The 23,449-nt window shown below is 50.8% G+C and overlaps 5 protein-coding genes across 5 annotated transcripts; 3 read left to right on the top strand and 2 right to left on the bottom strand.

The window, feature by feature from the left end:
• Positions 1-1,369: 1,369 nt before the first annotated feature.
• On the top strand, positions 1,370-3,754 carry FMAN_02991 (related to DAL81-transcriptional activator for allantoin and GABA catabolic genes; the record flags this gene model as incomplete). The annotated part of the gene is made up of 2 exons (XM_041831751.1): positions 1,370-1,719; positions 1,951-3,754. The coding sequence occupies 2 exons, from the start codon at positions 1,370-1,372 to the stop codon at positions 3,752-3,754; spliced, it is 2,154 nt and encodes a 717-aa protein (XP_041682283.1).
• Positions 3,755-4,814: 1,060 nt separating this feature from the next.
• FMAN_02990 (uncharacterized protein) lies at positions 4,815-6,645 on the top strand (the record flags this gene model as incomplete). The annotated part of the gene is made up of 3 exons (XM_041831750.1): positions 4,815-5,842; positions 5,891-6,191; positions 6,241-6,645. 3 exons carry the CDS (start codon positions 4,815-4,817, stop codon positions 6,643-6,645), a joined length of 1,734 nt encoding a protein of 577 aa, XP_041682282.1.
• Positions 6,646-6,783: 138 nt separating this feature from the next.
• FMAN_02989 (uncharacterized protein) lies at positions 6,784-7,569 on the bottom strand (the record flags this gene model as incomplete). The annotated part of the gene is made up of 1 exon (XM_041831749.1): positions 6,784-7,569. One exon carries the CDS (start codon positions 7,567-7,569, stop codon positions 6,784-6,786), a length of 786 nt encoding a protein of 261 aa, XP_041682281.1.
• Positions 7,570-10,320: 2,751 nt separating this feature from the next.
• Positions 10,321-16,601, top strand: FMAN_02988 (uncharacterized protein; the record flags this gene model as incomplete). The annotated part of the gene is made up of 6 exons (XM_041831748.1): positions 10,321-10,364; positions 10,418-10,979; positions 11,031-11,118; positions 11,167-13,002; positions 13,051-14,191; positions 14,273-16,601. The coding sequence occupies 6 exons, from the start codon at positions 10,321-10,323 to the stop codon at positions 16,599-16,601; spliced, it is 6,000 nt and encodes a 1,999-aa protein (XP_041682280.1).
• A 1,739-nt stretch (positions 16,602-18,340) lies between these two features.
• On the bottom strand, positions 18,341-21,959 carry FMAN_02987 (uncharacterized protein; the record flags this gene model as incomplete). Its single annotated transcript, XM_041831747.1, has 2 exons — positions 18,341-21,691; positions 21,930-21,959. 2 exons carry the CDS (start codon positions 21,957-21,959, stop codon positions 18,341-18,343), a joined length of 3,381 nt encoding a protein of 1,126 aa, XP_041682279.1.
• Positions 21,960-23,449: the final 1,490 nt, after the last annotated feature.

Genomic DNA, 23,449 nt, shown 5'->3' with positions numbered 1-23,449 from the left:
ATCCCCCCGCCTGCAAGAGTCAAGACATTTTGGCAGTGGGAGCACCAAATCAGCCAGCCAGAGCACAGCTGACAGCTCACAACGGGCGTACCAAGGCAAGCAACTTGTCATTCAATTTGCTTTGCTTCTTTTGTGCCGACCTGTTATCGCCGTCGCCCACGATCTGAGCAGCACCGTACTCTCTGTCCTGTCTGTCTAGACTTTCGCTTGTTGTGTCGCACCGCATCATCCATCGCCGTACAATTTCCGGACTATCGCATCTGCAACCTACATACCTTATATATCTAATCTTGGTTGCAGAGAGGGGAGACGAAGAGTGGACAGCAGGACAAGACTGCCTAGGCAAGACAAGACAAGACAAGAGGGAAAACAGAGAAAACAGAGGAGGATTGGCTCGACAATAAGGACCGAGTTCGGTATTTCTCAACCTGATTATCGTTCTCTTAGTCAATACCCTCTCCCCGCTTGCAGAAGCCTTTATCAGATAACTAAACCAACCAAAGAAATACACCCCTGGTCTGGTCTGGTCTGTTTCTGTCGCTGTTTCTGTCGCTGTCGCTGTCACTTCTGCGCCGTCGACCGACTCGACTCCATCGGCGCCCATCTGCGCCCGCCATCCCCATTCATCCCAGCAAGTCCCTGACATTGGATCCCAGCATCTTGGATCCCACTCTTTGCCCTCGCTCGCGCTGGTTCCCGTCTTCCTTCGCCAACCACTTACACACTTTGATTGCTCGCTCGCTCGGGCATTTTCTTATCTTTTTCCCTTCTCCTTCTTCTCATTCTTCCTTGCATCACACCTCGCCTCGCCTCGCCTCCCATCACATCCCGTCTTCCGTTTCCCCAGATTCTTATCTCACACCAACCATTGACTCGTGTCGTGTGTGTGACTCTAATCAACTCAATCAACTCGATTTGGATAACGTGGTTCTATTAGCTATCGTTACCTATCATCTCGCTTCTCAGTGGTCGTAGCTCCAACCGCATTGCGTCACTGTCGACCCCGTGGGGCTTTATCGCATCCCCCCAAAAAAAACCACCTACAGTATCTCTATCGTCACCACCACCCGTATCGGAAATCTTGCTGCACTGGCATTGACCGGGCTGCATTGTACCCCCGAGACGGGAGGCTGACAACTCAAAGAGCCACTGAGGCTCAACCTTCTTGCGCCCGTTTATTGCAAGGCAACGGGCGCCTGTAAGGTATTCTGGTGTAACACAATTCAAGCCCTAGGTTGTGCCCTGACAGCAACACACCCTCTGTTTGTTGGTGTTTTGCTCCGCTGATAGCAGGCAGACAGGCAGACAGACCTGCGGCGGTATCGAGGTTCCATACATTGTTCTGGATCTATCCGTAACTTCTCCCACCATGTCTCCCCAGTCCTCAGCCCCAGTCCAGAGGACGGCGCCTATCGCCATTGCTCCTAAACCTCCTCGGCCAGAGCCATCTGCTTATCGCCAGGACAGCTTCCATAGGCTCGAGATGGGTCACGGAGTCGCCAGCTCTGCACCCGTTGAGGGTTCATCCTTCAACGCCTCCTCCATCCCACCCTGTCTATCATGTCGGTACTCTCGCGTCAACTGCATCCTTAACGACGACGACGACTGCTGCATCCAGTGCCAAGCTGCGGGCTCCGACTGTTCCCTTTCATCCAGCCCTCAGTCCCGAAAAAGGAAGCTTCATGGTGAGGCTAGTGATGATATTATCGGGAAAAGAAGGTCAGCTCAATTCCGATATCCCCATCTCATTCTCCATATCCATACTCTTCTCCATATTCATGCCGCCGAGCCCTCCACACTCATCCTGGCTTGAATGCTCCACCGGTCCCCGTGCCTTTCCCATGCGTCTATCGTTTCCTTCTACACTCTTTCCCTTTCTCTGATAACCTTTCACCTTACTCGTGTTCCTCCTTGCATGCCTTTGTCTGACATATGATTGGCCTCGTACAGTTCACCGGGTCTCGCATCTAGGCGACGAAACCATAACTCCAGCCTTTCCAGCACCGCCGCTAGCAGTTCGTTCCTGGAGGAGATGGCCAATGTTGGAGGCCCAACCATGCTTAAACGTACGCTTGGCCTCCAGGATGATCGCTACAGCCAGTACATTGGCCCGACCACAGACTTTGAACCTTCACTCATCAACCTCTCCTCCTTTGATCCCCATGACGAAAGTCTACTATCAAGAGGCACTCTTCGCAAAGTCAGCGAACACGATACTTTCTTGATGCTTCCTGACTCCAGCACTCCAGGACACGAACATGTGACGCAAGATGCCGATCATGTCGAATCCATCGTGGCTCCCCACGGCAGACGTCTCATCGACATATACTTTCGAGTCGTGCACCCAGGATTTCCTATCATCCAAAAACATGTGTTCATGGAAAAGTATGAAAGATCTTATCGAGAGTTTTCACCACCATTACTAGCAGCTGTGTACATCCTTGCCATCAATTGGTGGGATCAGAGTGAGGAACTGGCTGGCTTGCCACGACCCAATGTTAGAGAGCTCGAGAGCATCGTGCGTACAACCCTTGATGAAGCCACTTTTCGACCCAAGCTTTCGACTATCCAGGCTGGTCTACTTCTTTCCCAGAGGCCCGAGGGTGACCAGTGGGCCCCTACCGCCCAACTTGTCGCACTTGGTCATGAATTGGGGTTGCACCTGGATTGTACTGGTTGGAAAATACCACCATGGGAGAAGGGCCTGAGAAAACGATTGGCTTGGGCACTTTACATGCAGGACAAATGGGGTGCCCTAGTTCACGGTCGGCCATCGCACATTTTTGCTACTAACTGGGGTGTTCAGCCTCTAACAGCAAATGACTTCCCTGACGTTGAATGGGACGAGAACGATCCGGAGGAGAAGCTCGATATTGAGAAGGGAAGGGTGTTGTTTACACGGGTGGTACAACTTTCGGAAATACTCTCCGAAATTCTGGACACCTTCTATACTCTTCAAGCCATGAACACGGTTGCAAATGCAGGTAAACAAGGAACGCAACTCGTTCTGTCGCTTGCGAAACCCATTCAGCTCAAATTGAAGGAATGGTATGGAGGTCTACCACAATTGATTCGCCTCGACTCTTCATACTCTTCTCTTAACCCTTCATCAAACAGGTTGTCCAGTATTGGATATCTCCATCTGGCATACTTTGCGGCCGAAATTACGCTCCATCGACGAATAATCCGGTCATTGGCTTCTCCGTCTAGCTCTGTCGACTCGTACGTGCAGCACATCTGCCGCAGTGCCGCCAAAGCACGCCTCATTTCTGCCATGGACTTTGTCAACAGACTCGGACCCAACCATTTGCGTTCGTTTTGGTACTTCGCTTCCAAGACTAACTTTGCATTGATTGGTACATTTGGATCTCTCCTTTGGGCAACATCACCTGGACGCGAGGAAGCGGATTGGTATCGAAGACGTTTGGGAGAGTATAGATGGACTCTGTCAGTTAGCTCCAAACCTGGGGAAGGCAAGGGTCTGACTGAGTTTGCGATGACAATGTTGGATATATCCACAGGATTGCTCAAGCAGCTCCCCGAAAAACCCTCCATGAGTAGGAATGGGAGTCATGCGGACCTTTCGGTTTCCGCACCACCCATTTTCAGTGGTGGCATTCTGGACAGCCTGGGCAGCAGGCCAAGCGCGCCAGAAATGAGCGCCATGTATAGTCCACGGACAGATGACGAGGAAGAAGAGGAGGAGATAGATAGCAGTGACGACGATATGGAAGACTATCCTCCACGGATGTAAGGATTAGGGGGAGGTGTGGGAACAAGATACACTTAAAAGAGGAAGGTTCCGAGATTCAGACAACACGATCGAGGAACGATCAGAGGTGTTTTTATGGAACATTGCCACGGCTTGCATCGTTCAGGCGTTTCTGTCGTTGCTGCATTGCGATTCGGTAGGGCTGAGGAGTTGGCATGGGTATATTGTCATCCTTTTGGGCCTTACCATGGTTATTTTTCTATCTGATCATTTGGGCTTGGTTTAGTGAATGATACCTTGGGTTTCGGGGCCCCTCTGGAGGGGTTCGGGACATGACGGGAAGCATGACGGGAAGCATGAGGGCGCATTATACTAGGGATACGAGCATTGAGAACTCAGAGTTGCATAAAGCAAGGTGTGCATGATCAGTTAGATTGGATTGGACTTTTACGAATTACGTATAATACGAGGAATGGCAGCACCAGCAGTTGAGTTACGTTGAATCTCATGATTTGGCTCCAGAGAACGTTGTATCGTTTGTGTTATTTCATTTTCGCAACTATAACAGCCATCCATATAAGTATACTCAGCACGGTAATTGTAACAGTGACAGGTTCAAACCGAGAGGATTGCCGTGCGAGTGGCCAATGTGACATTGTGCATGCAAGACAGTAAATGTTTAGATAGATATTACCATGGGGTGGAGTGGTGGGATATAGCTTTTAGTACGAGTTTATATCATATGAATGCAAGCTGAATAGACAGAACTTCATTTGTGTATAAGAAGAATTATTTCTGTGCTGGTGTTGAAGCCTAACTTATACTCTTCAGATACCAGTAAACGTTGCCCCACACTTCAGTTGAGCCACTGCACCAGCCACAAAGAATCCAAATAAAGAAAACGGTTTCCCGCCACGTCAACCTTAATTGAGCTTGATTTCATCTGTGAATACCTAACCAACCAACCAACTGTCAACGAGCTTCAAGTGCAGGCCATTTGAACCGACAGTTCAGACCGTTCTTGTCTATTTCTCTTCTTTACTCATATCCTGATTTGTATTTTCTGTACATTCTTGTCTATCAATTGCCCTCGTATCTCATAATGGCTCCCAAAAAGGACGGCAAGGCGACTGGCGCGCCTGAGGGCTTCACGCCGGAACGGTTTGAAAAGGAACTCAAGGAACTTGCGACCAAGGCCCAGGAAGATACTTTTTCAAAGCGGCTCGTGGGTCAAGCGCTTGTTTACTTCCAGACTCTTTTGCTCCTTGGTTTGTTGGGTGTCGCGTCGGGCGCGTCGCAGCTCAACCTGTCCCCTATCTTTGGGTCCATACCTTCTGCTGTCACGCATACAACTGCGCTCAAGGCGGCTTGCTTTATTGGTTGGGCTGGCAATCTGATGCTCCGCATGGTTCTTCCTATGTCGACTTCTCAGCTTCTCCCGGTCATCGCCCTTAATATCCCGGCTATCCAGTTTCTTCTCGGGACCTTCACTGACCGTCTTGGCTCTTGGTGGGGTCCTCTCATTATCGAGGGTTTCACCCTGTTCCCCCTGGCCATCGTTTCGGCAGCCTCCGTGGCCGATGTTCTTGAGGACGCTGATCTGAGCGCACTGCCCAAATTCGTCGCAGATGCGGCGCCTGGCATTGTCTCTTGGGGTCTGTTTAGGCTGACTGAGAACCAGTTCATGGAGAAGCTGCAGGGTGTTATTGGAAGCACCTTTGTGTTTACTCGTGTCGGTATGGAGCTTGTCTTGGGGGCCATCTATGCTATCATGGCACCGTCCAAGTATCTCGTCTTGGCTCTCCCTGCGCTATTGCACACAGCAGTCTTAAACAGCCACGTTATGACACCCATGGCCACCGATGCTCTTAACAGTACCTTGACAGCCCAGAATTGGACGTTGTTGGAGCGCCGCGAGTCGTTGACTGGCTATGTGTCAGTCATCGAGAGCCTAGAGAGAGGTTATCGTGTAATGCGCTGTGATCATAGTCTTCTTGGAGGTCAGTGGGTTCAGCTCAATGGTCGAAGAGTGTCCGAGCCGATTTACGGTGTTTTCGTCATGCTCGAAGCTGTCCGCCTTGTTGAGCGAGAGGCTCCCCTGCCTGACAGCGAAGCTAGCGCCCTTGTCATGTAAGTGCTCGTTCTTGCGCTTGACCATAACTCCCTAACATAACACAGTGGCCTTGGCATTGGAACTACCCCTTCTGCCTTTGTTTCTCACGGCATTGACACTACCGTGGTTGAGATTGATCCAGTGGTTTATGAGTTCGCTCAAAAATATTTTGATCTTCGCGAGAACAAACCTGCTGCCGTCGCCGATGCTGTCTCTTATACAGCTGACTTGGTGAAGCAATCCAAGTCCTATGACTACATTGTTCACGATGTGTTCACTGGTGGTGCAGAGCCTGTTGACCTCTTCACTCTCGAGTTCCTCCAGGGATTGGGAGACTTGCTGAAGGATGATGGAGTCATTGCTATTGTAAGTAAAGTGAGCATCAACTTGAGCCATACACTAACATTACCCTTAGAACTATGCTGGTGACTTTGGTCTTCCCACACCTCAGCTCATATACCGCACCATCAAAAAGATTTTTCCCTCCTGCCGTATCTTCCGGGAGAGTCCACGAGACGAGGACAATGTTGAGAAGTGGGGAAGCGACTTCACCAACATGGTCATCTTTTGCCGCAAGACGCCCGGAGAAATCATCTTCCGCAATCCCAAGCAAAAGGATTTCCTCCGAAGCCAAGTTCGGCAGGCTTTGCTATTGCCCAAGTATGAGATTAAGGAGCAGGTCTTCCTTGAAGATGAGGCTACTGATGTCCTCAACAAGAACGAAACAAGCAAGGTTACTAAGTGGCACCAGGACAGCGCTGCTGGACACTGGAAGATCATGCGATCTGTGCTACCTGGGACGATCTGGGAGCAGTGGTAGACCCGTATCTATGTTGTATATGTTCTGATTGCACATATTTCGTATCATTGTGTATATTTCTACTTAGATGCCTGCTAAGGTATAACTTGTTCCTGGATGTACCATATAATTGACATTTGAATTGACCATTCTGTCAGCCTACTTTTTGGGGTCCCTTGCGGCATTCAACGCATACTGTTGATTGTCCTCGTTGAAATCCTGGGAGAATTCAGCGATGTGGTCTGGCACATCAACCCTATTGTAAGGACCAGGCACTGGTTCACCCATGGTTGCGTGAATAGGTAAGACGCCTGTCCAGACTTGATCTTTGATCGACTCGTCCTCCATGTCCTTTTTGTCGTCACTGGGACCACCGGTGTTGATTTTGGCACTTCCTGATGCAATCTTAACCTTGAGTATGCCAGTGCTTTGAAGCTCAGCTTTGGTCGGCGGGAGACGGGTGTGTCGCCAACGATCCGGCACCACACTATTCGTGATGAGCTCCATGGCATACATCCTCTCCTCCTCGTCCTCTACGAGGACCGCGTGACCGAAGAGTACCGTAGAGCGATAGTTATAGCTATGGTGGAAGGTAGACAAAGCCAAAACCAGCCCATCAACATGCGATGCAGCCACGCAAACGGGCATGCCCTTCTCGTCACTAGCACTGCGGCCCAAGTTCATGATGCGGCTTGACACGTATCCGTGAAGATAGAGGTCCAGAGGGTCACCAATGTCTGCGCTAGGCCGGTCAAATGAGCCCATCTGGCCGATCATTGGGAGGATGACGGGGAAGGATTGGGCGGGCGTGTTGAAAGAAACATGGAGGATCTGGCAAGTGTTGATGATGTGGTGGATTGTCTTTAGGGCATAAACACCGCGGTCATTTTCACGTTTGACGGTGTTGATGGCCTCTTTGGGATATTCGAGATCTAAACGAGCCATTGCGATTGATTGTAATGTCGATGCTGTGGAAGATAGTAATGAGTTTGGTTGCAATTGGTGATGTCTCTGGTTGTGGTGCTTTCTCTGCCTCTTATACTTGGACATCGTGTTACTCATACATCATTCTAGATCCCACCACCAAGCAGTTGTGAGTCGTCGCATCGGAGCCGAGATACGGTATCATGTCATTCAATTATTCGGTACATCTGTCCGAGCAATTTGAAGTGTACATGGTGAGGAAAATACCAGCTAATGTACAGCACTTGCGCGCCTTTCGAGGTCACTGCCATGACAGTATACTTTCAAGATATCCAGCCACATCTGGCTAGCAGCGGTTATGGTGGTGCGGCTAACTGTGGCATCTGACCATTGCGTAGAATCCAATTGGCGAGTCACAGATCATGAATCTGAATGTAGTAATTCCATGCCGCATGCCGCCGGTAGCTGCATTTGCATATGGGGTCTTGGAGGTTAAGTCCCGGTTTTGACAGCTGGTGACTGGCTTTTCATTTGGAATCAATCTTGGCTGTATCTAGATTTTGATAGGATGTGCCATGAGAATTCCGAACGGATGAAGTAATATTTGGCGGCTACGGGATCAGTGACTAACTGGTCTGTAGAGTTTGAGGCTGAAGTTGCCGATATCAGACCAAGGCTGATCTACCGGCCCGGTTGTGACTCTTTGTAGGTGACCGGGGGGACCGGCCGTGGACGGTATAGGAAGGACAATGGAGAGGGGCTGACTTGTCTCTTTCTGGGTATCATAATGCAGCTTTTGTCATACACTCCCGTCGACCTGAGATTCAGCCAAGGAACAGCCAAGGTTCAGCCCGTGATTTATTCATTACGTTATGCCCTACCCTAGACATCGATATCGTTAGCTAAACTGGCATGTGTCCCAAAATGAAAAAAGCTTGGAGCGCGGAGGTTTGGATGGTATTAGTAATGGTTAATCGGCATCATGGCATTTACCTGGATGCTGTCTAGGCCGACTGTTTGGTGACTTTGCACTCAATGTGGTTCTACAAACGAAAACTTTACTCAACACCTCGGGACTGGTGGCTGTCATCGGTTACTTGACCAATTACTGGAGATCAGCAAGCGGCGCTGTTATGGCCTGATTGATGGCCATTCTTGAATCATTATGGTAATAATAACTCTTACAATCAACATATCCAACAGATAGAACACTTGCCCTCAGGGAGCAAGAAAACACCAGACCCTAATATAAGGTGTAAAAATGAACTAAGCAAATAAGAAAGGTGTACCAAGTTTATCCTAAAGTTAGACTAAGTCAACTAGGTCTTTTTGTCATTCAGGATTAAAGCCCTGGGTTTTCTTTCCTCTCCTAGACTTATAACCATATTCCCAAGTCGACATCTGGTCATCAAACGTTAAACGATTGATGTCAAGTTTACCACACACACAGACTTGAGGTGGTTAGTCGCTGGGTAAGGTTATCACAAGAAATCCGGGGAAGTTCGTAGGGTAGCAACGGGCTGCATCCAAGTGCCCGTGTTTTAGTCCAGTTTGGGAAAGAAAGGCCCAAGGCCCCTCCCTCTCCCTTGTCGTCATTCGGGCGTGTTCGGGTCGAATAAGAGTGAGGCTCCACCGAGAAAGAGAATATAGAGAAGTAATGATGCCCGTTTATTTCTCCATCTCCAACCCGTTCGCTTTCCATAATCACTGCCACGCTACTCCGTACAACTATAGGTAGGTAATGTATCCTCGGCAATAACCTCATTCTCGCCTCTTCCCTCTTCCTCCTACCTATGTACATAAGAGTGCGCCATAGTCCAGGGTGCCTGTCACCCTGTAAGTTGTGCCATGCCTTGGGCGGCGACTTGGTCAACCAACAGCAGGCCTCCCTCTGCCCCGCCATATCATGTCTCGGTCACTGTCCGAAGGTAATGGGATGTCATGTTAATTCATCTGAACGCGAGAGGACGAGCGTTATTTCTCTTTTCTTTTATTACTTTTATTAGCCATAACATGAGTTGAACAAGTCTTTTGCTGATCGTCCATCTCCCGGCCAAAGTCAAAGTCACAGTCAAACAAACTCCTTCGCCATGTTTCAACAGACCGGTCTCGCTCCTAACTTGGAAGCTGTTTCCGAATAAGTCTGATCCATGGAATAGCTCAACACTCGCGGTTATAGTCCAGCAGGCTCCCTCTCTTATTCATAACTTTGCTATGGATGGCATCAGTATGCTATCGTCTATGCCTGTTATAGTTCAACAGTGGACCGGCTTGTGTCAAGCGCCGAGTCCAGTCTGGAGCCTCGTCTCAGTGTTGCCCTAACAGCCGCCATCTCCGACGATTCCAGTTTCATAACGGAAGATGCTACATTGGGCCTTGACGAAACACCATGATATCTCTATTCCACCCAATCATGTCGGATTGTGCGCCACAAAACAAGCGACCACGCGAGTGAGCTCGAACAAAGCCAGTTTGACCCAAGACCTTCGTCTGAAACCCAGCATGATATACCTAGTGTTGCAAGTGCAACTCTGCCTTTCAAAGTATTGTCCCCATCTGTTGACGGCTCTGGTGACTTTCCCATCGTTGCATCGCATTTCGTTCCATCTCTCCTTTCCCTCTTTTGCCATTATTCTCTTCTAATCGCACATACCGCTGAACTACGTGCAGTAGTATGCGTCTTGGTTGATCCAAGATCCCATTCGTTTTCCTTTCACTTTCCTAGCCTCATCTACTCTTCGTTACACTCATTCTAATACTAATGTCGCTTTCATGACGAACAATCACCGTCAGGCCCTGGTTGCGGCCTTTACTTTGTAAGTCATCCCCTACCACCACCATACGAACTGATCGAATAACCAGAGAACAGTGGCCTGGTCGCCCATGCTGGTATAGCCGGTGCCTTTCTTCTTCTAAATAGTCGTGCTTGCAAAATCATTCGAGATGCTCCGAGGCTGGCCCTCATCGCGTTCCTTATTTCTTCAGCCCTATGGGCTCAAATCGATTTCTTCGCCTTTTTACTTAATATCAACTCTATGCCAGGCTGTCAGATCATGGTTACCTTTGCATCAACATTCGATCAGTTTGCACGAGTGTCCATACAACAGAGTCTGTTATGGATCTTCAGCACCCACAGTCTTGCGTCTCTCACTGAGATAGGTGTCATGCAAGGATTCATTGTCTTACGGCTTATTCTTGGAGGAGTCTTTGTAGGGATCCAGCGCCCACAGCTGAACACTATCTGTTTGACTCAAACGTCAATTCTACCGGTTGGGATTACTGTGTCTGTTGTCGACACCGCTTTCGTGGCTTTCCTCTTAATCAGAGTTATCTCTCGGGGTGTCTATTCGGAAACCCAAAGAGGAGCCATTAGTCCTCGTCAGTCCCGAGCGGTCGCTCTTGTTGTGCTGGGTTTGATAATATGGACAGGAGTAAGTATAGACGACCGCTAGATGAGCTCAATCATAACTGACTATGCTTAGACTAGTGCCCCTTTGATGCTGAGCATTCAGCCCATGTCCATTGTTGTTCGAACAACTGTTCCTTCAGTAGGTCTGTTGATACTAATCGGTAGGTCTGCTCTCAATCATCCGTCCATGAATTAAGCTGACTCGATAGGTATACTCACTTTGTTCCAAGATCGACTGTTTTCCGACAACTTAAAGCACATGCAACCAGCGGACGTCAACGATTTCGATGCCTCGCGAGACTTCAATACACGACAGATGACCAGTGCGGATATGCGTCGCCCGAGGAGTTATGACGAGATAGCGAGAACATCTGCAGCTGATTTCACAGGAGCATCAAAACCTTGGCCAGTTCCCACAGAACCCAAACGAGAGCTACCTTTGATCACGATGCCAGCTGCTGGGCAAGCCAACATTGGAATGGGTGGTGTTCCCGTGCTAGGCCAACTTTTCCCTCTACCAAGAACTCAGACTTTACCAAGCTCGACGAAACCCGAAGTCTATCGTCAGACCTTGCACCAGGCAAATTTGAGCACATCTAGCTCCGGATCCAGCTCTGATTCCAGGACCTCAGCTTCCAGCCAGGAGAACTGGGCCGACACCGTCAAACTAGCCGAATCTCAACACAGCTCTTTGTCTTCAGAGAATACAGCCTCCGCCACTACTTCAGCTTTCTTGTCACCGGGGACGGACGAAGTCCGACGACGATCCCCTCGGCAGTCTCCTCGACAGTTGCCATCGCCAGCCCTTTCAATCTTTCCTCGTACGGCTCCCTCCACGTTGCAAGCACGCACTCCTACCAAAGCCGGAGGGGAAGCCATCGTGAACTTCTCTTTGCCTGTAGACGCCAGAGTACCGCGCCCCTACCAGCCAATGCGAAATCAGCCCCCGAAATCAGCACCTCTGGCCGTCATTCCCAGAAGCAACGCGAACGAGATCATGGCCAAGAGAGAAGACTCTGCAAAAACATTGTCGGTGGTTCATCGTCCTCGCCCGATACCAAGAAAGTCGAACATCGATCGCGCCCTCTTCCCAGCAGAAGGGTCTCCAAACCTCCAGCATCACAAGCGATCACTGTCGTGTGGTTCCGTGAGATTCAAACAGCCGCATGACACGCCAGCAGAAATCAATTACGATTTATCTCGTTTAAATGAATTTGCCAATGTTCTACACGCCAACATCCCAACACCAACTGAAGCCGACCGCATCACGAGGCGACGATCACGATCTATGGTTGAGCTACCAATATTACCGGCTGATATCGAGTTCAAGCCGAACCGCAGTGAAGCCAAGCCACAGATCGACAAGTCAAATACTCTGACCGCTCCAACCGCGACGCCAGCAAGCCTTACTTTAGGTGAGACGTCGATTCAATTTCCCAAGAGTCCTCAGCCTACAACTGCTCAACTTGAGAATGAGCCAGTATCTGCGACAAGCTCATCTTGGCGTGACCCGCATGGCAAGGGATACGGTCGACGATCCTCGCCTATCCTGCCAGTTGAAGACCTGAGCGCACTCACGCCTTCTACGGTTAGAGATGAGGATTTTGCTCTTGACGCGGATATCAGGTCGCCTGCGATGCAGGTCCACGTGCAGAGGGCACTGACCGTGACAGTTACGGCAAAACATCAACAACAGAGCGGACTCCGAGTTGCGGAGACTCTATCAGCATCGAGCGACGAGAGTTCTCGGGAGCCATTACCCTTGACTGTGGGCAAGCTATCTGCCGAAGCTAATGTCGGCTCTGAATCGGAATTGCGACGAGCCGAGGACACGCACCTCACCGCAAAACAACATTTCTGGCCATCGCAAGTGGGGGAAATCCGTCCAGCAACTTTCTCAGACAGGGGATATACGACAAAGCCTCGTCGGAGTCTTCCACCAGCACCGCTGGTTTTCCGCCGGACCGACAGTTTCTACGCGGAGCCATCGCCTGTGGAATCCGACCTTTCTGAAGAAGAGGGGGGAATTTTGCCAGACAGGACCCGTAAGTTCACCTGAATTTGCTATTGCGCAATCGCTAACAGCGGATAAGATTTTGGTTCTCCAGGCTCATCTTATCAGATAGCAGAAAACGATAGACTGGCACTGTTGACAAATCTGGAACTGGAGTTGAACGAACAGGAACACCAATGGCAAACCATTCGCCATACCATGCACGTTCGTGATTCGCTATCAACTGTGGGAACATCTCCTAGCCGAGATTCGCGATATGGGTATGGAAGTGCACGCCTGTCAAAGCTTGCCCAGCAGCGAGGTCAGCTGGATGCAGACTACGACATTCTGGCGCTTTTCCCTCAGGCCGACTCGAAATCCAGGACAAAATTGGCGGCTAGCTCGACATACCCCAGGTTTACAAACTCATTAGCAACTCCTACCCCTCCTGATACTGATGAAGAAAGCGAATACGCCGGAGATCACGAGGATTTCATTGGTCATGCCCAGATCAGTCCTGCCAAGACGGCCATGGTGCTGTGGCGCCCCATAGCTTCCGTGCAAGCGGTTACCAGCACTAGCAATGCACCGTCACTCTGGACCCCTGCTCCCAGGCCACCGAGGAAAATCTCCCCAGTGGAAATCGCAGGGAGGTCAATTCGAGGACCGGTGAGGAAGGACATGAGATCTCTCGTGATTGAGAGCTCAAGACTTTGGGAGAAGCCTGAATCAGAGACTGAGGTATCCAGTGACGGACTTTGGCAGCCAGTGTCTCAAGTCAAAACCCAAGTGGTGGAAGTTAAGGTCCAGCAGTCAAAACCTCCCCGCAACCCCCCGCGTCGCATCAAACGTGTCACTATGCTGCCAGATATCCTGGAGAGTCCAAAACCACTCCCTGATAGGCGCGGGACACTTGGGATCTTCCAATTCCCATGGGGTGATCGGTCAGACTGTGCGACAATAGCACCAATGTTCATGCCTGGCATGATTTATCAACCTATGGTGGATGGGTGTATGCAGACGCAGATGCAGCATAGCGGCTCGGTGTTTGACATTGAAGACTACGAGCAGGATGACGGGGAGTACTACGATTCGAGCGAAACGTACGATAGCGACGATGAGGACTGTTTTGAACTGGCCCAGCCTGTACCCCAGCCAACGGACACGTATTTCCACGGAGCCCCGCCTGAAAAAATGTCAACTTCTCACGAGGACGAACTAAACTCTCGGTCAATTGATGAGTAAGTAAAAGTCGGCCACATTGACCTAGGCTGGCCTGGGTATTGTCAAGAATGAGGCTGATTATCTTTCTCTCTCTGTAGACAAGGTATAGATTCGGAGCTTTTGAAACATTGCGAGACTTCCGAGGATGCTTATGCCAAGGATGTGCAGATGCAGATGCACGACAGCGGCAGAGATGACAAAGCCAATGATCGGACAAGTCTCCGTACACAGACCCAGGTAAAGTATGACGAAGATGGAGACGCCGACAGCGAGAGCGAAAGCCCACAGGCTGGAGATTACAGCGCAAAAGCCGGTGCAGCAGTTGGTGCTCCCCCCACCTCAACAACCACCATGGCGATGACGATTCCGGATATGGATCTCCGGGAGCACGCCTCTGAGAAAAATCGAATCAGGGTCCGCCAGCAGCCGCAATTTGGGGGTCAAGTTGCATCAATAAGCATGCCTGTGCCGCTGATGGCTCGCTGCTTATTGATGGACGTGGGTCGAAATGAACAAGATTGGGCTGGCGCACCAATCACCAAAGACAATGGCACTCATGCGACGCTCAAATCCATCTTAGACCCCTGCACTGACAGGGAGTCTAAGTCCCGTGGCGCCCCATGCGCAGGGCATCCGCACCAGCAACAGCAGCAGGCAACGCTTCTGTTCCGTTTCTTAGAGGATTCCATTTCTAAGCCAGCCGACCTTAAGCTTGATTGTGACTCTCCGACTCCGCAGCCGCTAAGTCCGCTCGTCATTTACAAATCCGAATCCCCGACACGCCGGCGACAAATCTTGGTTATTAACTTGTTGTATCCTCCATCAATTCCCGCTCAGTCTTCTCTTCAGCAAACAACAAACTATCCGAACATTTCCATGGCTCTGTGGACTCCTAGCACCATTGCCTCGCGTCCCAACAAAGGACTCCCTCAACCCGACGACTCTACCTGGAACTCTTATCTTCCTGCTGGTGAGGCTGCACGCCTCCTCCCTGCAAAGGCCGACATGCCTTCCATCACAAGCAACTCGCTCTGGACCGCCCCTGTCAAAAAGGCGCCTGTCAACAACTTTGGACTTTGGGGAACCAAACAACCGCTACCAGGCATGTGGACTCAATCGCCAGTCAACGCCAAGATCTCATACGGTCTTCCCCAGCCTGATGCTGAAACCTGGGCAACCTATCTCATCGTCGAGGACGATGCTACCCGAGTAAAGCCTAGAGAGGCCGAGCCTCTACCTGTAGATAGCACTTCATTGTGGACTCCTGCCATACCCGTTATTTCCGAGATCGTGTCCGAGGATGGTCTCTGGAGCGGATCAAGCTCCGCACCTTCGGTCACCGGCTCCGAACCCTCTACACCTAGCGAGACCTCGGCGGTCAATTTTGGCTTGTGGGAGCCTCTTCCCGCTACTGCTTCCGTTGGTGATGAAGAGCCGGTCGGTCTGTTTAGCCTCAGCCACCGGCGCACCGACTACCGCACAACGAAATTGGCGCCTGCTGCCCAGGGTATGGAACGCTCACCACGAAGAGCTCTAGAGGCCTTCCCTGATTTTGGATTTACCCACCTTTGGAACATGGCCCCTCTCTGGGATTCCAAGGCCAATGCTGCCGCCATTCAGTTGCAGCGTGAGATTGATTCGTTGGTTTTGGAGGGCCTATTCAGCCTGAATCACCGCCGAAACAACTTCCGTACTACGTCCGAGAGCCCCGCAGCGCTGGAGACCCGACCCAAGCAGCGCATCTCACAGCAATCTCTGCCGAAGCTCAACACAGATAGCCTCTGGTCTGTGCGCGCTTCTAGCCAGGATGTTACCGAGATCAATTGGCTTGCGCTCTCCACAGTCCGACCGAGAACTGCCTCGGTTGTGTCTTTCACTGATAGCGAGTCCGTCGTTTCTGACGTGCCCGCACTCACCAGGGCTTCCTCCATCAAGTCAGAGATGTCCCGGCCCGCTGCTACACCCGCTGAGTGGCTCGCTGCCTTGGACGAGGCCATTAGACTCGGATCTGGAAAGGCCTCAGAGATGGACACCGAGGATCCTTGCGCACCCGACTCCGACAACTATCAACTATGGTCCAAGCCCGGCGCTGACGTTGGCGAGCCTGTCATCGCATCAGATGAGCTTTGGAAGCCCTCTACTGCCCGCTTCCTCGAATTGACACCCACACTCAGCGAATTTGATAAGAAGCATATTGCATCTGGCACTTCTCAACGTGGTCGGGTTCAGAAGGCCCGCCCCCCTATGCCTCTCTACCCTGGCTCGTCCTCATCCGCCTTTCTCCCCGGCGCCAGTGAGACTCCCCGCGACTTCAGTGCACAGGGACTTTGGGTTCGCGCACAGTCTCCTGCTCCTGGGACTAAGGACGACGGTTCATGGATTGACAAGTCTCTTAGAAAGGGACTATCATTCGTGCAACTGTGGTAACAGAACCCTGCATGGAAAACAGCGACAACGACAACCCCCGCTAGGTTGGGGCTGGGTTGTGTGACATGACGTTACGATCATCAGATTTCTCGGACATGATTTTGCGAAACTATAGCATGAAATTGCTTTATACCTTGCTTTCAAAGCGGATGATGTTGCTATTTGAACCGCAGTAACAGCCAGTTGGAGGAAATAGGAGCGTGCTTGACTTGATTTGGTCTTGGTCTGGGCCCTTGGCCCTAGCATTTGATTTTAACCGTTTGGCGTTGGACGCGATAGGTCTCTACATCGCGGGTGGGTTTCTTTGTCTCAATGCGTGCATTTGCTCACGCCTGTTGTATGAGTAGCAAACAACACGGCGCAGTCAACCTGAGCCTCAGAAAAGTAGCTGAAGCATTCGAACTCGAATGACAAATCGATCAAAATATCAATAAATGACTCGATATATTTACTAGCCTCTCGAACCTTGCGCTTCATATGCCTCAACTTGTAAACCTTTCGTATGTCACAACTTCCGAAAGGCTCCATTCTATCATGCCATTATGGTCCCTCAAAAGAAGAAATTTGTTTAGCCTGATTTAAAGGAACATAGCCTCGCAGCTTGCATTATTACCTGTGGCACGATTCCAACATGTTTCTTCTGAGCCACCCACCACCGACCAACCATTCCAATATTGACACAAGACATCACGTCGACCAAGGTTCACGAAACCTGAGACTACAAAAATATAGGCAATAAATCGTCATGTCCGTTATAACCTCTCTATCCATGCGTGAATGCATCATAACAGCAGGCTGGAGCTGGAAAACTTATACGCCGCCCTCGATGCAACATCTCCAAAACCATCAAAAAAATAAATAAAGAAGCTATAGGTAGCCTTTACTCAATCATCTCTCCTTTTCTCCGTATGCTCTTTTCCTGTCCGAACCTGTATGTATCCCAAACAGCCCCATGGCTAGCGTCCCCCTGCGTGATTCTCTTCTTTTTTGTCTTCCTCATGGCTGTTGATCCGTGTATGTCCAGCTTGGTATTTCCTCCTGTCAAAGGCAGCTTCTGTAGGCAACAATTGTTCTGTCTGTTGTCTCGAGCGAAGGGACGTAAATTCTCTCGAGCAAAAAGGTTGTTTCGCAACCACCTCTGCTTGTTTTTCCTTTTCGTTTGAGTAATCATCAAAGCATTACAGCGTGCCTCGGGGCCGCAAGAATAGAATAGCAGAAAGAAGGAAGAAAATGAATAACAAACGAAACATTACGTTTCCTCATAAACACAAAGGGACAACGCAAGAAAATTCGTTAAAAAAACCGACACTTCGTAAACTATACTCGCGCGAACGAGTACCGGCATAGGCGCCGCAACGTTTCGTGTTCCGTCTACCGTATTACTTATAAAAAGTCATTAAGAGCTATGCTCGTGGTATGGCGAGTGCGCTCTGCCTCGTACAAGGGTCCATCCGGTCCAGAACCTAGCTTCAGTGGGCAATGAGGCTCACCAGAAGCGAGGATATGGACAAATTTTCGTCTTGAAAGTATATGTATAGACGAGAAGAATCCAGATGGGTCAGGTCGGTCGGAAGAGCTCATGTCGGGGCGTGAGACAGATCGTCCATGAAACGAGTTCCCAGCCTTGAATATTTGCGAATAAACCTGAGTCTCAAAGGCCACCGCTATGCTAATAAATTCCCATGTAATTATTGTTTTATACACGCTCAAGTAAAACAGAGCACCAGGATGCAGACTCATCAGTTGACAGTCATCATCTGCATCCGTTGTGGTAGGCCAGAAGATGGCGAGTTTTCGGATGATGCGGCTTCCCTAAGTGAATTGTTGCCGCGGCTTCGTGCCACTCTTCTAGGAGGACTCGAACCGGGGTCGTCAAAGACCCGTGTAAAGGCAGGGCTTGAGTCATGCTGGCGCTCATGTCTGGGTGTTCTCATTGGACTGTGCGTAATCTGATCGGCCTGTCGAACAATGTCGGACAGTGTATCTCGTAAATCGCCGGCTCTCTTGACCAGAGCCTTGAGGCTATTTGTATCGAAGTGGACCTTGCCGTTGTCAGGTGCTTGCTCGGGAGCACGATGTTGCATAGCCCCAATGACAGAACGGACGACCCCCGATACGTCATGAGCCTTGTTGTACTTGTTCTCAGGTGTTCGAGGGCGACTGGGTCTGTTGGAAGGGGAGTTGTCATTCAAAGGCCAATTACCGAAGATATCGTCTTCTGGAGAGAAGACAGATCTTCGCCGGGGAGAGTGACGTTCTCGAACGACAGTGGTTTTGGACATAGCGGGCTCGTGGCCATCAAAGGCGGCATCGAGGCGATTCATGGAATGGGCATCGAAGCCTTCGTCTCCGAACGTTTCGTCAATATCGAATGCATCAAAGTTGATAGATGAAGTTGACTTTTCATCATCGTTCTCGTCCAACGACTCTTCATCGGGGGATGCGAGAGCAATAATACCGTCAGCCTCCTTCCAGAGATGCTTCTGAGATCCTTCGAGCATATCCATATCTCGCCCATGACGGCACAGACGTTTCAAATCATTGACAAGAAGCGAGAATTCTCGAATATGGCCGGAATGGGCCCTGACACTTGGTTGTGTCGCACGAATCGATTCTGGCACTGCAAAAATTTTGTCACTCTTCTCGTTGCTGCCAACAGGACCAGCACCAAATTCGAAGTCGTCATCCCAGTCCTCACTGACTGTCTTGGTGCCCATGCCCCATGTGCCATACTTGGACCCGGTAGTCTTGGAATCTTCGGGGGCATCATGAACCACGGGGACGCTCTGGCTTCGAACATGAGTTGGTGTTGGACCTTTGCGTATGGCGGAGCGACCACCTCTAGAGTCCATCTCCTTAGCATAAGCAGTCTTTGGTCGCAAACTCCGTCCAGTATCAAATCTTTCGTGTGTCGGGGGTTCGCTCCAGTCGAAGAGAGTGCTAAGTGGGCGGTCATTAGTAGCATCGTGGCCGTTCGTATCAGGGAGGCCATTACCACTAATATTGGCGAGGGCGAGGCGAACATTAGGGTTAATTCCTCTGGAATTCAGTGAACTCCCTTTGGAGGGAGGTGATAAGGGGTTACAGGGAAACTCATCATCTCTAGCCCAATCATCGTCAAATTCGTCGTCCAAGGACAGCCTGCTGTACTCCTTGGTCGTAGTGGTTAAGACATCGTAGGACGATGGGTTAAATCTCGACTCAAGCCTGAAGCGCGGTGATGCCTCAGATCGCTTGACTGTGCGGACAGGTGTGGATGCATTCTCATCCTCCTCCATGATCTTGTCATCCTCATCCCATGTCCGGCCGAGGATCTCGTGGATTGAAAGACGCTTCGTCTTTGTACCATTGCCAGCGGTGCTTGGTGGTGACTCGTCATACATGGACTCCAACGGGGTCTCGACAGCACGGGCACGTCCGGAGCCAACAGTGCGCAGCGAGTCAAACATGGTATCACTCTTGAAATCCGTGTCATCGTCATCCCCCGATGTGCAATCCCGGGTGTCACCTTCAGAGCTCTCCATGGTGGAGGTTCTGTCGTGCTGCGGTGCCCTAAGTTGTGACATCGCAGTGGAGCTGGTAGAACTTCCGGAGGGTTGGTTAGGCCGAGCCTGGTAAGTGGAAACTCCAGCAGAAGACCCTAACCGGGACAAATCAACATTGAAGTTCGCAAGTCTTGGAACCGTGGGGATTGGTGACGATGAATTCCTTTTACGACCTCTCAACTGCACAGTAGCAGCTGAACCCAGGAATGACCCCTGCCGGCCCGATAATGGTGATGGTGCGCGGAGTGTTGATTCCAGCGGCGGATTGGTTCGAGGTTCGGCGCCAGATTGCGCGCCACTCAGCGGTTCCGACACATGTCGCTTATTCCCGATCCCGGATTCAGCACCACGCTTAGAGCGCCGGATGCTCCCTGTCGTCCTTACCGCCCAGTTTCCTGCAGATGCAAATGGCATTGAGATCGACTTGCGGGGCGTCCTGGAAGGAGTTCCCTCAGATGATGGAGTTTTTTCTTCTGCAGGAGATTGATGAGTGCAAGTGTCTAGTAGAATTTGTGCAGCTGGCAACAGACCTCGAGGGGCAGATGCCGCTGAAACCATTCTTGGTTTCACCAGATGAACTCTGTTGCGCTCGTCGTTCTCAATGCAGATGCGCCTCGAGGAGATTGCTCGAGCATGTGGACTTAACTCACCAAACCTACCCGGCCCTGTACGTCCGCTTATACTTAATCTTTTAGAGTGAAAGTACGACTTCCATCCGCTCCTTGCAGATGTCGATCTGGAGGGGGGCTCAAGCGGGGATGGGGCGAGGAACTCGTGGGGTCGTGATGGGTCGTCGAACGAAAAATTGTTCGAATCGGTTGGTGTATTCAGCGCAGAATCGGGTCGAAATTGTTGTAGTGTTGCAGACCTCTGATGGCTTGTAGCAGGTCTGCGAAGAACGGGTAGGATCTGTAAGTGAGATTTCGCACGCCGTCGCGGTAATGGATCTGGATCGATGCGGGTTGAGGTAGATCGCTTAACGAGCTTGTTTGGGGGGAGTGTTGCTGTTGTAGGATTGCGCAAGATGGGTGCAGCTGAACCGTGGGAAAAGATGGAAGGCGCGTCGGGACCTATACTCGACCTTGTGCTTTCGTGACGAGACAGTGGGCGAATGGAGAGACGCCTTATCCAAGATCCATTGGAAGAGATTGAGTCTCTAGACTCGGGGATAATGGCCGGAGAGTCGGCTTGCCTCACAAAAGAAGAGTTCCTGCTGATGGCCAGAGGAGGGGGAGTCGACTGTGTCTGTGGCATAGGCGGTCGCTGGTAACGGGAGAGGGGAGGTCTCGAGGCAGTAGTTGGGCGCGGGAGTGTGTGATAGTGCGAGGCGCCGAGAGCAGAGGCAACGGTGTTGCTCGTAGCGGGCCGTGGGGAAGCAAAGTTGCCAGGCGATTGTGATTGCTTGCTTGGCTCGCGGTCTATCGAGACTCGTCTGGAATGAGAAGGACGTCGAGTCGAGTGAGAGAAAGAGTTGGGTTCAGTGGTGGGCTGGCCGAAAACCAAACCACTGGCCGCTGCAGCGATGGCAGTGCCGGTTCCAACAAGCTGAATAGATAAACACGGTCAATTACTGCTGCAACAGGAAAGATGGTGGGTAAGCCACTTTAGAAAGAGGGTTTGAGGTGATCCAAGAGAAGTGTAGGATGGGGCAGAATTGGGGTGGGATAGGTTAAAGTCTATAACAGCGCCATGTGATGGCTGGTGTGGTGGTGATGATCCTTGGTTGATTCGATGTGATTGTGGATTGGTTTTGCGGGGAGGACAAAGCTAGCAACGAACTTACACTTGGAACGGTCTGCATAGTAGCTTCCATTGCGAGGGAAGCCGACGCTCTACTCAAGCGAGAGAGAGAATGCAGCGGCTAGCATTCTAGAGGCGGAGGATGGCGGTGCTGGGAACGGAGGTGATGCTCATCGTCGTTCAAGCCATGGACCTGAGAGTTCTCAATGGAGGCAACAAACCTGAAGGCTCAAGGAGAAGCCGTTGTAACCCACACACCCAAGCGCTCCAAAGGTCCCCGACTTTGAGAGAAAGGAAGAGTAGCCCCGGGAGAACGATGCGAAGTCGGGAAGAAGCTAGGCGAAATCTGATTCTGGCCGAACAAACAAAACAATGCGAAGCAAACAGACAGACAGACAGCAAGCAAATGGATGCCTTCTCTCCCCATAGAACCTCGGCGTCAGTCGGTCGCTTATGTCTCTCTGACTTCCTGGAGGGTGTTTAAAGAAAGACGGGGAAAGGGCTTGAGCTTGGAAAGGGAATATGAGAGACGAAACTTCTGGGCTGAGCTGAGAGTTTGAGGTTGATTAGGCTCAGGTCGCGGGAGCGACTGTCGAAAACAAAGCTTGGCTGGCAGCTGCGGCCGCGGATGTGTAGGTAGGTACTGTAGGTAGTAGGTACCTACCTTTTAGCGACAGTGCACTTCAGTGTTGGTGCCAGTGATAGTGGGGAGATGGATATGGAGAACCTGGACCGCCTAGGCCTATAGAACGAACGAATGATTTGTGCAGTGGAAAAGGGAGAGACTATTTAGTTGGAAATAATTGAAGTTGGAAAGAAGCTTAGCGTCTTCTTTGGCCCTGTTCTGTTTTCTCCTGGATGTCCTGACAGCAGAGCAAGTTAGCTGGTAGCTGGGACTGTACGTCGGGCAAATTGAGCCCTGAGACGAAAGTGAAGCCTGAGCAATTATAAAACGGGAGAAGAAACAAACATAAAAATGAATGAAAAATGAATGAAAAAGCCGCCCTGAGCCCCTCGAATCGTACGCTTTTCATTACCTGCAAACTGGAGATTACAAGTGAGATTTAGGTGAGGACGGATCGTCTCTGCAGGGATGCACATCAAGACGGCGACTCCACGGGAAGCCAGGGCACCCAGGTCCTGCATTTGTCTCTTATTAGCGGAGGGGGCCACTGAGCATCTAGCGCCGTTGCGGGCCTCAGGGCTCCTGTAAAGCCGGGAAGCCCACTGAACGTGTCTTATCCCTGGCAGTCCAGTGCAAGCAAGACTGCAGGTGGCCCGCTGCGGCGCTGCGCCCAGATATGGCGAGTGCCTGAGAAACCTGGAATTGATTGGGTCTGGGCCGGGGCACGTCTCAAGCGCTGAGCAGCAAGAGAGATTAGACCTGCTATTTTGAGTGGAGGGCAGCCATTATTAACATGACTTGCATACAATAGTTGATTCAATGGCCTGAATCTGATATCATAGACACTGGCTTAGCATTAGTAAATCGGATCTAAGGTCAAGATGAGGATCCTCCAGTGGATAATAGTCTTGCTGCACTTGCAGGACGGCTTCAGTTTG

Source organism: Fusarium mangiferae, assembly GCF_900044065.1.
Source record: "Fusarium mangiferae strain MRC7560 genome assembly, contig: FMAN_scaffold006, whole genome shotgun sequence".
In the NCBI taxonomy this organism is placed as follows: domain Eukaryota; kingdom Fungi; phylum Ascomycota; class Sordariomycetes; order Hypocreales; family Nectriaceae; genus Fusarium; species Fusarium mangiferae.
This window is presented reverse-complemented; position numbering and strand designations above follow the sequence as displayed.